The 15,082-nt window shown below is 35.4% G+C and overlaps 1 protein-coding gene across 3 annotated transcripts in view; it reads left to right on the plus strand.

The window, feature by feature from the left end:
• Window positions 1-15,082, plus strand: part of AP3B1 (adaptor related protein complex 3 subunit beta 1) — a 165,507-nt gene that overhangs the window by 37,514 nt on the left and 112,911 nt on the right. For all 3 annotated transcript variants that reach the window (XR_014025209.1, XM_081318391.1, XM_081318392.1), the window contains exons 5-7: window positions 629-789; window positions 1,163-1,229; window positions 6,884-7,066. Coding sequence is in view for 2 of the 3 variants with exons in the window: in XM_081318391.1 (XP_081174517.1) it covers window positions 629-789; window positions 1,163-1,229; window positions 6,884-7,066 (411 nt within the window). In the remaining variant the exon portion in view is untranslated. The remainder of the gene's footprint in view (window positions 1-628; window positions 790-1,162; window positions 1,230-6,883; window positions 7,067-15,082) is intronic.

Raw genomic sequence — 15,082 nt, forward strand, 5'->3', positions numbered from 1 at the left:
CTCTCAGTACCAATGAGTGCATCTATAAGGATCCATCTGTTAAAGTACTGAAGTTTGCAGATGATGCAACAGTCATTGGTCTCATTCAAGACAGTGATGAGTCTGCATATAGTATATTCGGGAGGCTGAACAACTGACCCTGTAGTGGAGCCGGAACAATCTGGAGCTGATTACGCTTAAAACTGTAGAAATAAGGGTGGTTTTTAGAAGGAGCCATCCTATTCTACCATTTCTTACTGTAACAACAGTAGAGTCCTTCAGGTTTTTGGGTTCCAGGATTTGAAATAGATATCTAACATTAGAACCATCATTAAAAAGGCACAACAAAGAATGTTGTTTCTGCATCAACTCAGAAAGTTTGGACTGCCCCTGGAGATGTTGCTACAGTTCTACAGAGGAATTGAGTCTGTTGTATCCACCTTAGTATTAATTGTTTAATGGAGAATTTAAAAGTTCAAACAAGTTTTGATAGTTTCGTATCTAATAAATATAGTGGCTGGACTAGATTATTCTTTTGTAGAACTGTGTCAAAAAAATAAGGATAAAAAAGTTGGAAAAAACAAAAATAAATATGCCTTTAATATGTGGCATTTATTTGAAGATTATTTGTATTTTATTTTTATTTTAGGATCATAATCAGTTGATCCGTGCAAGTGCTTTGCGAGTGCTATCAAGTATCAGAGTGCCAATTATTGTTCCAATTATGATGCTTGCTATCAAAGAAGCATCAGCTGATTTATCACCTTATGTGAGAAAAAATGCTGCCCATGCAATACAGAAACTTTACAGGTACGTTTTCTCTAACCATTAATGTAAGAAATGTTTTTAATATATAGCATAATGAAGTTTAATAAAATTTATAAGAACCATCTGCTAATGGAGATAAAAATCAACAAAATTATTTTGATTGTTGTCTGTTTCAACATAGATGGAAAACAGGATATGCTTTGTATATGTCAAGTTCAATTTTACTGAGCAGCTGATAAGGCTCTGATAAAATTTCTTTAATTTTCTCTTTTTCATTGTCCAATAGACATACAGTATATCCATATTATAACTCAGAATGAAATCCATCACACTTGTTTCTTTTTGTCCACTTAGAATATACATTTAGCCCAAACCTGATCAATATTTGCTGACATTTTTTATCTTAAATTTCTAGTCTTGATCCAGAACAAAAAGAAATGTTAATCGAAGTAATAGAGAAGCTTTTGAAAGACAAAAGCACAGTAAGTAATAAAAATTAGCAACTTTATAATGGAATTAGAATTGTGATATTTTTATCTATGTTAAGCAATTTTAAACATAAATCTCATCAGGATGTACATTTAAATGTAGCCACTGATGCAGTAATAAAGGTGGGACAAAATTCTAATAAAATAAAAAAAATTAATGCTACAGTGAACTTTATTGTGAAAAAGATTGACATTGTGAGCAGATATGCTGGTTGCTGGTATCTCAATAATTTATTCTCATTTCCCACTGTGTTCTAGAAAGTCTGAAGCAAAGAAATGAAACTTAAAAATTAAATGTATGCAATATGAATTAGTGAATATCTAAATCCCTTCCCCAATACCACTTCAGTTATTATTTATTTATTTATGTGTGTTTATATTTATTTACATCCTGCCTTTGAATACACACAGAATCCTATTGACTTACAATATCTTTATAAAAGCCATAAAGCTAACAAAATAAAATAACCATACTGTTATAAACCCTGTCTGAATGACTGAATCCTAAACACATTACAGACTGAAGGCTCTGAAGAAGAGATCTGTCCAAAATTGCTTAGAGGTCATTTTTAAGATATCTTTTTTTAGATTATAGTGGATATTATCAGTTATGTAATTCCTTTATTAAGGCTTTATAGATTATATTCAGCAGCATGGTTTCAGGAAGTAGCTAGGATAGACCAGTCGCCTTCAATGATACCCTCTTCCTTGGAAAATTCTCATAATTATACTTTAATTATGAAGGCATGATTATCACTGGCAGATATCATCAGAATAAAAATTATTTAGTTCTTTTTTAACTAAGGTTAAAGTAATACTGGCTTTTAGATGTATATTGCATTCCATTACAAATTGATTAGTTGTTATTTTATCCATTTTAAACCATTTTGTATCTCTTAGATGTCCTGAGACAGTAGGAAAAAATCATAAAGAGCATTCTAGGCATATTTACTTTTGGAATCCTATACATTTTGTAGGAAGAATATTTAATCTTTAGAAACAAAAATGGAAGTGAGTATAGAAACATAGTCTCATAGTTTACAGTACAGGTAGCCCTGGACTTACAACCATTCATTTAATGACTATTCAAAGTTACAGTGGTGCTAAAAAAGTGACTTATGAGTAGTTCTCACATTTGTGATTATTACTGCATCCCCACAGTCACATGATCAGAATTTGGGTGCTTGGCTACCAGCATGTATTTACAATGGTTGCAGACTCCTGGGGTTCTGGTATTGCCATTTGTAAGCTTCCTAGGGAACATCTGACAAGCAAAGTCAATGCAGGAAGCCAGATTCACTTAAAGACTGCATGATTCACTTAACTGTAGTGATTTGCTTAACAGCTGTGGCAAAAAAGTTTGTAAAATGAGGCATGGCTCCTTAACTGGATTAGCAAAAGAAATTTTGGGCACAATTGTGGTTGTGTGTAGAGGTCTACCTGTATGTCATAGTGGATATAGCCTCCAATAGAAGAAACAATATGTTGTTCAGGGTTGAACTGTGGAGTCCTTGGTGCTTTTAGAGTTTGGCTCCTTTCTTGCAGATATTTTGTTACCTAGTTAGCTAACATCATCAGTGCTCTGACAATGTGATGATATTACCTAGTCAGGTAAGAAAACTTCTGCAAACAATCAAGCTCAGACAGCCACAGATACAGCTTCCTTGATGCTTATTGGCCTTTATGGGTCTGCAGCTGTGGATTTAAATATATATTTAGTTTAAAATAAAGTGTCTATCCATGTACCCTCTGAAGACTAAATAGGATTATCTGTAGCAGCTTACTCCTGGGAAGTCTAATAATTTTCAGGTCAAACGTGTTTACTTTATTACTATTACTGTTAATAGTTTTTTTAATTAAAATTACTGATGTATTCTAAGGTACACTATAGTTTTGGGGAAAATAGAGCAAAGTCTGATGTATTCCTTAACATTTTTAACAAATATGCAAGAGATAATGTGTAAAATGTAATGCTTTGATTACAGATATATGAATAATCTAGTGTCTTCTAAAGATACTGATTCAATATTTGTAAAAGATTTACGTGGATGGCGGAATGTAATACCTGAATTTCTGCAGATACTATATTATGATAGATCTATTATCCAGCTATTAGAAGATAAATGGCTGATCTTTACCAGCCTCCATGCTTTCAGAAAATTGAAATAAGAAGAGGAATATAATTTGAGCTATATGATTAGGGTAGGTGGAATGGCCATTAATTTAAAAGAAGGAAATGTTGGCAGTGTAGGCCAACTTGCCCCATAGTATCAATCAAGCCTTGATATACTTCTTGTGATGACCCAGCACTCTCAGGTTTTTGCAGCATTAATTAGAATTCATGACAAAATAGATGCAAGGAAACATTTTGTACCCTTCATAATTTTATAGAAAATTTATTGTTATTAGAGAACCATTTGCTTAGTGTGATTTTTTTCATTACCAGCTTGTCAACTAGCATAGATAATCTGGAGAAAATATGAACTCCATAGATTGGGTGTCACTTTTGTTGATGGTTCATGTAGTTTACCTTGGAGCGCAGATAATGGCTGAAGTTCATAGCAACAGCACAGAAAAACATGGCAACCAGTGAAAGACAAATGAACCATGTATATTGCTTTAATATATAAAAAAACCTTAATGGGAAACTGTATTTGAATTTGATGAGCTCATTGCTAGTTTCGTAGGAATGATTTATATTTTCCCATCTAGTAAAGCTAATTTTTAATTTTACTCTTGCTTGTCAATGATATCTTTATAAACTTTTTTATTAATATTTTAAGAGGATAATTTCAAATTAAATATTATTTTTATGGCATACTGAGCAATCTCCTGTACAAATTTGTAGAAATCTGTCCAGAATGATGTCCCATTGTGTTCATCTTCGTAGGTTTATTTAACAGCTTCCTTGAAAATACTATACTTTATATTTTAATTATGAATTTAAAAGTTTATGTTTAATACAGTAAACATCTTGTCAATTTCTTGAGCAATTTTATAGAATTTATATTTTCAACAAAGAAATAAGTGCTTAAGAAGTGTCACTTATAAGGAATAAGATTTAAAAAGTATTGATTATCTTTGATACTGTGTGTGAAAAGAAAGAAAGAATGCAATCCTTTGTATTTAAGATTTGTTATTTTATGTAAAATGTTTAATTTATCTTTATATCTGGTACTATTCCTAATAGTAGCATTACTGATAAAGCCAGTCAAGATAAGAAATATTAAGAACATTTGGGAAAGAAACAAAAAAGGTAGAATAAATTTTAAAAAATGAAATCTCCCTTTTACAAATGATGTGATAGAAAATAAATGTAAGTATACTGCATTTTCTTTAGTTCTTTACAAATAATCAACTCTGTTTTTTATGGAATCAGTTCTATACATGCTGGGACTAGCAGGTTCCAGTATGGAGCAAGGCTGAAGACAATAAATGCAACGTCACGTTTACAGTTATTGGTAATTTATACAATCCTCACAGGATTTGGAACTTGTTTAGCATAATAGCAGAACTATATTCTGAGCTGTTTTCTTTCAGTTGTAATAATAGGTGCATATTAATAAAGCTGATGTCAATGAAAAATAGGGAAAACCTGTAACATGAATATCATTGTATTTAATATTTTTTCTGAAAGTACCATTTCAGTAAATTGTATTTCTATTTAATTGCTTATTTTAAATCATTGGGGAAATTTTAGAGGTTGAAATGCGGATTCCTAGTTCTCTGCTACAATGTGACATTAATTTGCAGCTAGAAACCTTCACATGCATGCTTAACTGCATATATATCAGTTGTTTCATATAGAAGCCTTGTCAGGTTATCTATTTTGCATAACATGTTGTTTGAAACAAAACAAAATTCAATTACAGCAGTTAAGGAAAAGATAATAGGTAATGCACAGTGACAAGTCATTATGTTATATTCTAACTAACAGTTAATAGAGGCAGGACATGGTATTTGCAATTGTTTTTGATTTTTAAATATTATGGAACATTGAAAGGTTCCTTGCAAATAATTAGTACAGCAAAAAATAAAAAATAAATAAAAGAACAAATGAGTGGTTTACATAGCACAAAGTGGGTATGCTGCAAATTATTTGGGAAGGTGCTCTCTAGGCTCAGCTTTACATTTATTGATTGTCCTGATAAACTACTGTATAGATAAAAAAATTCAAATAGGTGCAAGCTAGACTGAGAAGGAAACAGCAACTTTGATTCCTCTTCTGTGACTTCTGTGTGCTTCTGAACTGGCCAGGGAAAAGGGGCTTTTTCAGTACTACCCTAGTAGTAAGGCTAGCTAGCTTATAACAAAGGGATTAGTCTTATTTCTAAGTTGGATGTGAAAGGGTCTAACACTGAAACAAATACTTGCATCTTAGCGTAGTTGGGGATTTTGTTTTAGTGACTGATCTAGTATTTTTACTTCGCAATTATTTTATGTTGGTTATTGACTGAAATGAAGAAGTGTTCATTCTGGTGACTAATGTGTATGGTTGCTCCAACCTTTACCTTATGCCTTTGATTTTTCCTTTCCTAGCAAAAATATTTCACATTTTTTCCCCCAAAATTTTATTTTGCCAATTTCTGCCCATTTTTCTAGATTGTCAAAGTCCTCTTGATTGATTGATATGCCCTTTAAGTGTTTGCTATTCCCTCATCTTTATGCAGAGTGCAAATGTGATAGTGATATGTGATGGTCATATTTCCTGACCTATAGTTTTGACTACATTAGACAGCTCTAGAATAGAACCCTGTGGTTCACCATTTGAAACTTTCTTTTATCTTAGAATAGAACCATTAACATTTCATACAATTGTTTAATCAGCTCTCTAGCCATCTAAGGGTGACATAATGTACCTCACTTTTTGTTGTCTTCCCTACTAAAATATCATCAGAAATGTCATTGAATGAAGTACCACATTTTCTATGCCAATTAAATGGGTCACCCTATTAAAAAAGAATTAGGTTGACTTGCTATAATTTAGATTTGATAAATATCTACTGGTCAAGTTTGAGAGTTTTGTAATGTTAGCAACTCTTCATTGAAAAACAAAAGCTTCAGCAGATAAGATACTTGAAGTTATAAGTAACTATAGTAATAAAAAGCAGGTTTTTAAAAAGTTACGATTTGCGTCTCAAAATTTTGTTATTTGAATTTGAAACCTAGCAAAAATTAAGGCAGACTTCTACATGCCAACAGTTATTTGGAAGAACTATAGAAACTGATAAATGGTGGAATCATGTAATACGATGATGATGATGATGATGATGATGATGATGATGTTGGAAGGGACCTTGGAGGTCTTCTAGTCCAACCCTCCCCCTACATTACTTTCTACTGTAATCTGTGTAGAGGTGAAGAATCTAGCTTTAGCACCTTTTTGGTCTTGACGGTTTCCAAAGCCTCTGGTTTTGCTGCACTTTCTGGAAAAAAATCCAATTTTTAAGCATGGGTAATACCAAAGGTACAAAATGTAATTCTGCAATTATATGTGAGCTGAGAGCTAGTCTAACCTCTTCAGTATCATTTTCTCTCCTGCTTCTTGATAATTCACTTATCCCTTAGTGCCTGTCATGTTTAAATTTAGAATAAGGTTCTTAGTCAAAGTTACTGACCCTTTATGTTTTTAAATTATTTTTCTCTAGCTTGTGGCAGGGAGTGTTGTGATGGCATTTGAAGAAGTATGTCCTGACAGAATAGATCTGATTCACAAGAACTACCGAAAGCTCTGTAATCTACTAATTGATGTAGAAGAATGGGGACAGGTTGTTATTATTCACATGCTGACTCGGTATGCACGAACACAGTTTGTGAGCCCTTGCAAAGAGGTAAGTCATTTAAAAACTTTCTTGAATAGCTCTGTGTTGTTAAAAGCAGGATTTCAAATATATTTTCAGTTCTGGGCACTAATAATTTATATCAAAGTAGTAATGTGTATACACACACGTACAGAGTGTGTGTATATTTGTGTGTGTGCGTATAGATTATACACACATATACTACACACACACACACACACACACACACACGTGATAAAAGAACGGTCAGAGTCTTTGCAAACATGTTGCATCCTTTGCCTGCAGGGAATGGGACAACTTGCCACAGCCAGCTTGCTGCAGCTAACTTGCCATGGCCAACTCACCGCAGTCAACTCACCATGGCCAGCTCGCCATGGGACAACTCGCCACAGGACAACTCACTGCAGATAATTTAACAATCCTATTTAATTATTTAAAATAAATAAAATATTTTAATTTTTGTCATTCACATTTCATTCTGTCCCTCCTTTTTCACCCTTTCTTTAATGATTCTATTCTAACATTTCTTTAATATTAATGTAACTTTTGCCCTGTGGCCAACTGGCTGTGGCAAGTTAACCTTGGTGAATTGTCCTATAGACCCTTTATTGCATATTGCTTTGCTTGTGGTCCCAGTGGAAGTGCTGTTTGCAATTCCAAAGCTAAATATCTCTGTATAGCAACAGTACATGAATTTTTGCTTTCAGTAACTGGTATGCCCCCTTTGGGCAACAATAATTGCATCTAGTAGTAGTCCTTATTTAGCCTCAGGCAGTGTTAGCTTTCAGTTACAACTATGATGAAAAAATAATCTTACAATCAATGCCTGTGTATACACTTTCTCAGAGATCAATGTCTACAATCTTCTCAGTGGCTCTCTCTCAGTCATGTTTGCCATTACAGTCAGTATTTATGTCCTGTACCTCTACATTTCTTCCCTTCCACAAGACCCTAAACAAGCATTCTCTTTGGGAAATGCTTTCCTCCCCAATGCAGTGTATCTGTAAAGGTTTTCAGCTCTGTGACCTTAATTACTTGATTAGAACACTTGGCTGACTGAAATTGATAAGACCTAATCAATTTCACAATAAAGTCTTGTGCCTCCTAGGTACTCTAGGTAAACAGCTGGCTCTAGCACATTCCTTTCTCTGTGTATTCTCCATTGTGTATCTGTTTATTCTCTTGTAATCCCTTCCTCCCCAATGTATGTAAATACAAACATTAATTTCCTCTTTAGTAATTATCCCAGGGCTGAGGTAAACATTCCAAGGATGAGGTGTGCCTGCCATTTGGATTCACATGAGATTCTCAGTCATCCAGGTCATGGTTGTCCCCAAATGTGCTTTTTCAAGTGCCAACTGGACGTTTTTGTTTGAAGACATTTTCCTTCTCATCCAAGTAGCTTCTTCAGGTCTGACTGGATGGGGGGGGGAATGGAAGGATTTATATTCGTTACAGACAGCTGGTCATTTGCATTCTTTTAGAGAGTCATTGAGGTCACTTGAAGATTTATCTGTGTCCTCAATGTCACCTGAGTAGTGCAAATGTGTGTGGAGCCTTCTTGGAACTGCTGAATGGACTGTGTTATAGACTGAAGATAGATGATGTTGTATCCCTCCCCCTCTGTTGAGAGAAGGCTGTTTGCTTTTGACATTGATGGCCTCTTTGACCACTCTTTCAAACCAGTGGTCCTCTCTGTCCAAAATGTGGACTTTGCTGTCTTCAAAAGAGTGGCCTTTGTTTTTTAAATGCAGATGGGCTGCTGAATCTTGTTCTGATGGGTTTGTTCTCCTATGTTGTGCCATGTGTTTAAACAACCCATCAAAACAAGATTCAGCTGTCCATCTGTGTTTAAAAGACAAAGGCCACTCTTTTTGTTATATGTACTCTTGCTGGGTTCACACCCATTCTATACTTCTCCCTTTTAGTTTTTATCCAGATGCAGAACTTGACATGCCTCCCTATTAAAATTCCATCCTGTTCATTACTACTCAGGCCTGTCTCTGGCTTTTAAACTCTTCTCTCTCTGCTGTAACTTATTAGCCACCCCTCCTAGCTTTGTGTCATATTCTGACTTGATAAGTGACCCTCAACTTACTCATGCAAGTCATTGATTAAAATGCTGAGCAGCACAAGGCCCTGAACAAAGCTTTCTGGCACTCCACTTAAAACTTCCATTTAGGAAATTGAAATGGAGCCATTAACAACCCCCCTTTGATGTGGTTATTCAGCTAGTTCTGAGTTTATTTAACAATGATATTGCCTGGCCCATAGTTCATTTTTATATCTTTTCATAAAGCATATTATAATGAGAGAGTTTGTCTAAAACTTTGTTGACGTCCAGTACTATATAATTAAATCACTCTCCTGATCTATCAAACTAATAACTGTATATCTGCAGTGAGCCATGCAACTCCTACTGTCATCTGTATATCCAGATGTTTAAAGCATACAGTTTAATAATCTGAGGACCTTGCCTATTATAAATGTCAATCAGATAAATCTATAGTTTGTTCTCTTTTTTGTAGATGGAGGTAATATTTGTTATTCTCCAGTTTTCATGGATTTTTCCCATGCATTTGGCAAGGTAGACCACAACCTACTCCTTGGTAAGCTAGGAAAAGGTGGAATAGACAACATCACCACCAGATGGATCTGTAGCTGGCTAACAAACCGTACTCAACAAGTAGTCCTCAATGGCATTACATCCACATGGAGAGAAGTAGGCAGTGGGGTACCACAAGGTTCCATCTTCCAGTACTCTTCAGTATCTTCATAAATGACTTAGGTGAGGGAATTGAAGGGAAATTCATCAAATTTGCAGGTGACACCAAACTGACAGATGTATCCACCACCCCAGAAGACAAACTCAGGATCCAAAAAGATCTTGACAACCTTGAACAATGGGCCCTATCAAACAAAATGAGTTTCAGTGTGGAGAAAAACAGTGTCTTACATTTAGGCAGGAAAAACCAAAGGTCACATACAGATTGGGTGAGACCTGGCTTAAAAACAGTAACTGTGAGAGAGACCTTGGAGTCCTAGTGGACAATCACTTGACTATGAGCCAGCAGTGTGCAGCAGCAACCAAAAAAGCTAATACAATCCTGGGTTGTATAAAACAGAGGCATAGAATTAAGATCATGCGAAGTATTATTATCGTTTTATAAAACCCTAGTAAGACCACACTTGGAATACTGCAACCAATTTTTGGTCACCATATCACAAAAAAGATGTTGAGAGTGGAAAAAATTCATAGAAGAGCTACTAAGATGATCAAAGTCCTGGAGACTAAAACATATGAAGAACAGCTACGGGACTTGGGTTTGGCGAGTCTAAAGAAAAAAAGAAATAAGGGAGACATGATAACAGTGTTCCAGTATCTGAGGGGCTGCCACAAGGCAGAGGGGTCAGGTTGTTCACCAGAGGGAAGGACAAGAAACAATGGTTGGAAACTGATCAAGGAGAGAAGCAATCTGGAATTAAGGCGAAACTTCCTGACAGTGAGGACAATCAGCCAGTGGAACACCTTGCCTCCAGAAATCATGGGCGTTCTGTCACGAGATTTTCAAGAGGAGACTGGACATTCACCTGTCTGAGATGGTATAGGTTCTCCTGCTTGAGCAGGGGGCTGGACTAGAAGACCTTCAAGGTCCCTTCCAGCTCTATTCTATTCTATTCTAAATTCTAGTCAAGGATTACAATCACATTTTATAATTGCTTCAGACCGGTATCCAGATTTGATTTTTCTCAGTTCTTCCTCCTTTGTATATCACAAATTCAAAGATAACAGAATCACTTTCCCCAAGGTACCAGTCTCCTTCATTTTTTTAAGCTATTCTCCTTGATCTTTTTTCCATCTTCTGATAAATGAAGTTATCAGTAAGAGAGGACAAGAATTTGTTGGACCTCTGGCTCTTGGCTGAGTTAGATTCCCAATAGATGTCAGGATAATTGAGATCTCCCATTACCCTATTGCAGGCCTCTTTGAAAGTCTGGCCATCTGATGCAGAAAATCTTCATTCATGTCTTTTGTGTGCCAACGCAGTTTATTAAAAAAATGTAATAGTATCACTTTTGTTTTCTCTCTTCTTTTATTCTTACACAGGTACTTTCAAATTTCCATGTTCTAATTCTTGAATTTATGTTCAAGTATATAGCTTTTATATACACAGTTGCAATCTTTTCTTTTAGATTTTCTAACTTTTTAAAATTTGTAATTTTCTAGTGCATCTAGATCATCCTAGTAATTTCAATAGTGTTTCTCATATTTGTCTTCATTAGTTAGAATTTCTAGTTCTCTTCTAATTCTAATCCTGTTGATATGAGCCAGTATTAGATTTTAATGACTATTGGAAACTAAACATTTTTAATTTCCATAATTTTTATGGGTACAGGTACATTTGAATTTTTGCTTCCACATTTATGGAAAGATATTTCAGATTTTTAAATATGAAATATCAGTAGCTGGTCATTCATAGATGTATTATCATAGCATCACTCAATTTGTAGTCTTTTAGCTAAACTATTGTTTGCCTCAGTTGGGACCAGCTAGTACAGACCTAATGCAATATACTGTGTCTTAGAATGACAAGAAAAAGTCATTATAAATAAATGATTTCCTATTCTTGTAAATACAATGAGGGAAAAATTATTTGATCGCCTGCTGATTTTGTATGTTTGCCCACTGACAAAGAAATGATCAGTCTATAATTTTAATGATAAGTTTATTTTAACAGTGAGAGACAGAATAACAACAAAAAAATCCAGAAACGCATTTCAAAAAAGTTATAAATTGATTTGCATTTTAATGAGTGAAATAAGCATTTGATCCCTTATCAATCAGCAAGATTTCTGGCTCCCAGGTGTCTTTTATATAGGTAATGAGCTGAGATTAGGAGCACTCGCTTAAAGGGAGTGCTCCTAATTTCAGCTTGTTACCTGTATAAAAGACACCTGTCCACAGAAACAATCAATCAGATTCCAAACGCTCCACCATGACCAAGACCAAAGACCTGTCCCGAGGATGTCAGGGACATGATTGTAGACCTACACAAAGCTGGAATGGGCTACAAGACTATCGCCAAGCAGCTTGTTGAGAAGGTGAAAATAGTTGGTGTAATTATTCACAAGAAACACAAGATAACTGTCAATCTCCCTCGGTCTGGGGTTCCATGCAAGATCTCACCTCGTGAAATTTCAATGATCATGAGAATGGTGAATCAGTCCAGAACTACACGGGAGGATCTTGTCAGTGATCTCAAGGCAGCTGGGACCATAGTCACCAAGAAAACAATTGGTAACACACTACTCTGTGAAGGACTGAAATCCTGCAGTGCCCTCAAGGTCCCCTTGCTCAAGAAGCCACATGTTCAGGCCTGTCTGAAGTTTGCCAATGAACATCTGAATGATTCAGAGGAGAACTGGGTGAAAGCATTGTGAACAGATGAGACCAAAATTGAGCTCTTTGAAATCAACTCAACTCACCATGTTTGGAGGAAGAGGAATGCTGTCTATGACCCCAAGAACACCATCCCCACCATCAAACATGGAGGTGGAAACATTATGTTTTGGAGGTGTTTTTCTGCTAAGGAGACAGGACAACTTCACTGCATCAAAGGAACAATGGATGGGACAATGTACCATTAAATCTTGGGTGAGAACCTCCTTCCCTCAGCCAGTGCATTGAAAATGGGTCATGGATGGGTATTCTAGCATGGCAATGACCCAAAACACATGGGCAAGCCAACAAAGAGTGGCTCAAAAAGAAGCACATTAAGCTTGGGAAGGATTCCATGGATGAGAATCCTAAAGGGGAAAACAACTCAAGAAGCTTGGGAAATTTTGAAAAGTGAGATTATAAAAGCCCAGTCTAGCACAATACCAACAAAGAAGAAATATGACAGCTCTCAAAAGAAACCAGCATAGCTGTATAAAGAACTCTCTGATAAATTGAAAGACAAAAAGGACAAGTATAAAAAGTGGAAAGAAAGGCACATTACTAAGGCAGAATATCAGCTAATAGCCCAAGCCTGCAAAGATGAAGTGAGGAAAGCTAAGGCTCAAAATGAACTAAGGCTTGCAACAAAAGTAAAAAATAACAAAAAAAAGCTTCTTTCAACATGTAAAAAACAAGAAAAAGGTTAAGGAAATGATTGGTCCATTAGTGGGAGAAAATGGCAAAAATGACAAGCAATGGGGAGAAAGCAGAACTACTCAATTCATTTTTTTGTATCAGTCTTTACACAAAGGGGAAAAAACAGTCCAACCTATCAAAAACAGTACCGTAAAAAGCAGATTAGAAACATAAGTTAAGATAGGCAAGAAAATGGTAAGTGAGCACCTGTCTACCTAGATGAGTTCAAATCACCAGGACTAGATGAACTACACCCCAAGGTTCTGAAGAAACTGGCAAATGTGATCTCAGAACCACTGAAGTATATCTTTCAAAGATCCTGGAACACTGGGAAACTACCAGAAGACTGGAAAAGAGCTGATGTAGTTCCCATCTTCAAAAAAAGGGGGAAAAATGGATCCAGGAAACTACAGACCTATCAGCCTGACCTTGATATCTGGGAAGTTTCTGGAAAAGATAATCAAGCAACGAATCAGCGAACACCTAGAGGCAAACAAAGTCATTACCAAAAGCCAACATGGGTTTGTCAAAAACAGATCATGCCGGACAAATCTTATTGCATTCTTTGATCAGGTGACAAAATTAGTTGACCAGAGGAATGCTGTGGATATAATTGGAAACTAACCAAAGAGAGAAGCAACCTACAACTAAGGAGAAATTTTCTGACAGAACAATTAATCACTGGAACAACCTACCTCCAGAAGCTGTGAATGCTCCAACACTGGAAGTTTTTAAGAAGAGACTGGACAGGCGTTTGTCTGAAATGGTATAGGATTTCCTTCCTGAGCAGGGAGTTGGACTAGATGACCTCCAAGATCCCTTCCAACTTTTTTTTTATTATTATTATTATTATTATTATTATTATTATTATTATTATTATTATTATTATTATTATTATTATTATTATTATTATTATATCCTGGAGTGCCTTAGCCAGTCTCCAGACCTTAATCCCATAGAAAATCTGTGGAGGGAGATGAAGGTTTGAGCTGCCAAACATCAGCCTCGAAACCTTAATGACTTGGAGAGGATCCTGAGATGTGTGCATACCTAGTGGCCAACAAGAAACATCTGACCTCTGTGATTTCCAACAAGGATTTTGCCACCAAGCACTAAGTCATGTTTTATGAAGGGGTCAAATACTTATGTCACTCATTAAAATGCAAATCAATTTATAACTTTTTTGAAATGCATTTTTCTGCATTTGTTTGTTGTTGTTTTATCTCCCACTATTAAAATAAATCTACCATTAAAATTATAGACTGATCATTTCTTTGTCAGTGAGGAAACGTACAAAATCAGCAGGGGATCAAATAATTTTTTCCTTCACTGTATATATAAAAAATAATATTCACTGCCTGACTCTATACTGACTCTTGATGACCCGCAATAAAACCAAACCTGTAGAAAGTAAGAGATAAATAGGGTTATAAAGAAAAATAAAGAACAAGATGGTAAGACTGACCAACAACACCCATACATACAAACATATCTGATAGGGGTCCCAACCAAGTCTTTAAGGCTTTTTAGAATGGCACTGGGGAAGGGGGAAAAGAAGCTATCCACCCACGTGGATACTGCTACCTAAATCAAATAAATAAGCACATTTCTCATTTAGTTGCTAAAATAGCAAAAGGAAATCTCTGAAACCTAACAATCAGCAGGTCCCCATTTTTTTCTTCTAGTGGTTTTTTGAGTAAGCATATAACAAGCTTCTTATGTAGTAAAACAGATTTTTAATTTAGCTTATCTGCATTATTATAGATCAGCATTTAGTCTGTTTATATGTAAATGTATTATTTGAGGAACAATTAAATGTTGACAAAATATATTGCAGTCATATCAATTGTACTGCATTTTCCATAATTTTTCTAACTGACATCTTTGATAAATAGTGGTTGCCAAGTCAA

The sequence above is a fragment of the Vipera berus genome (assembly GCF_964194415.1).
Source record: "Vipera berus genome assembly, chromosome: 2".
NCBI lineage: Eukaryota > Metazoa > Chordata > Lepidosauria > Squamata > Viperidae > Vipera > Vipera berus.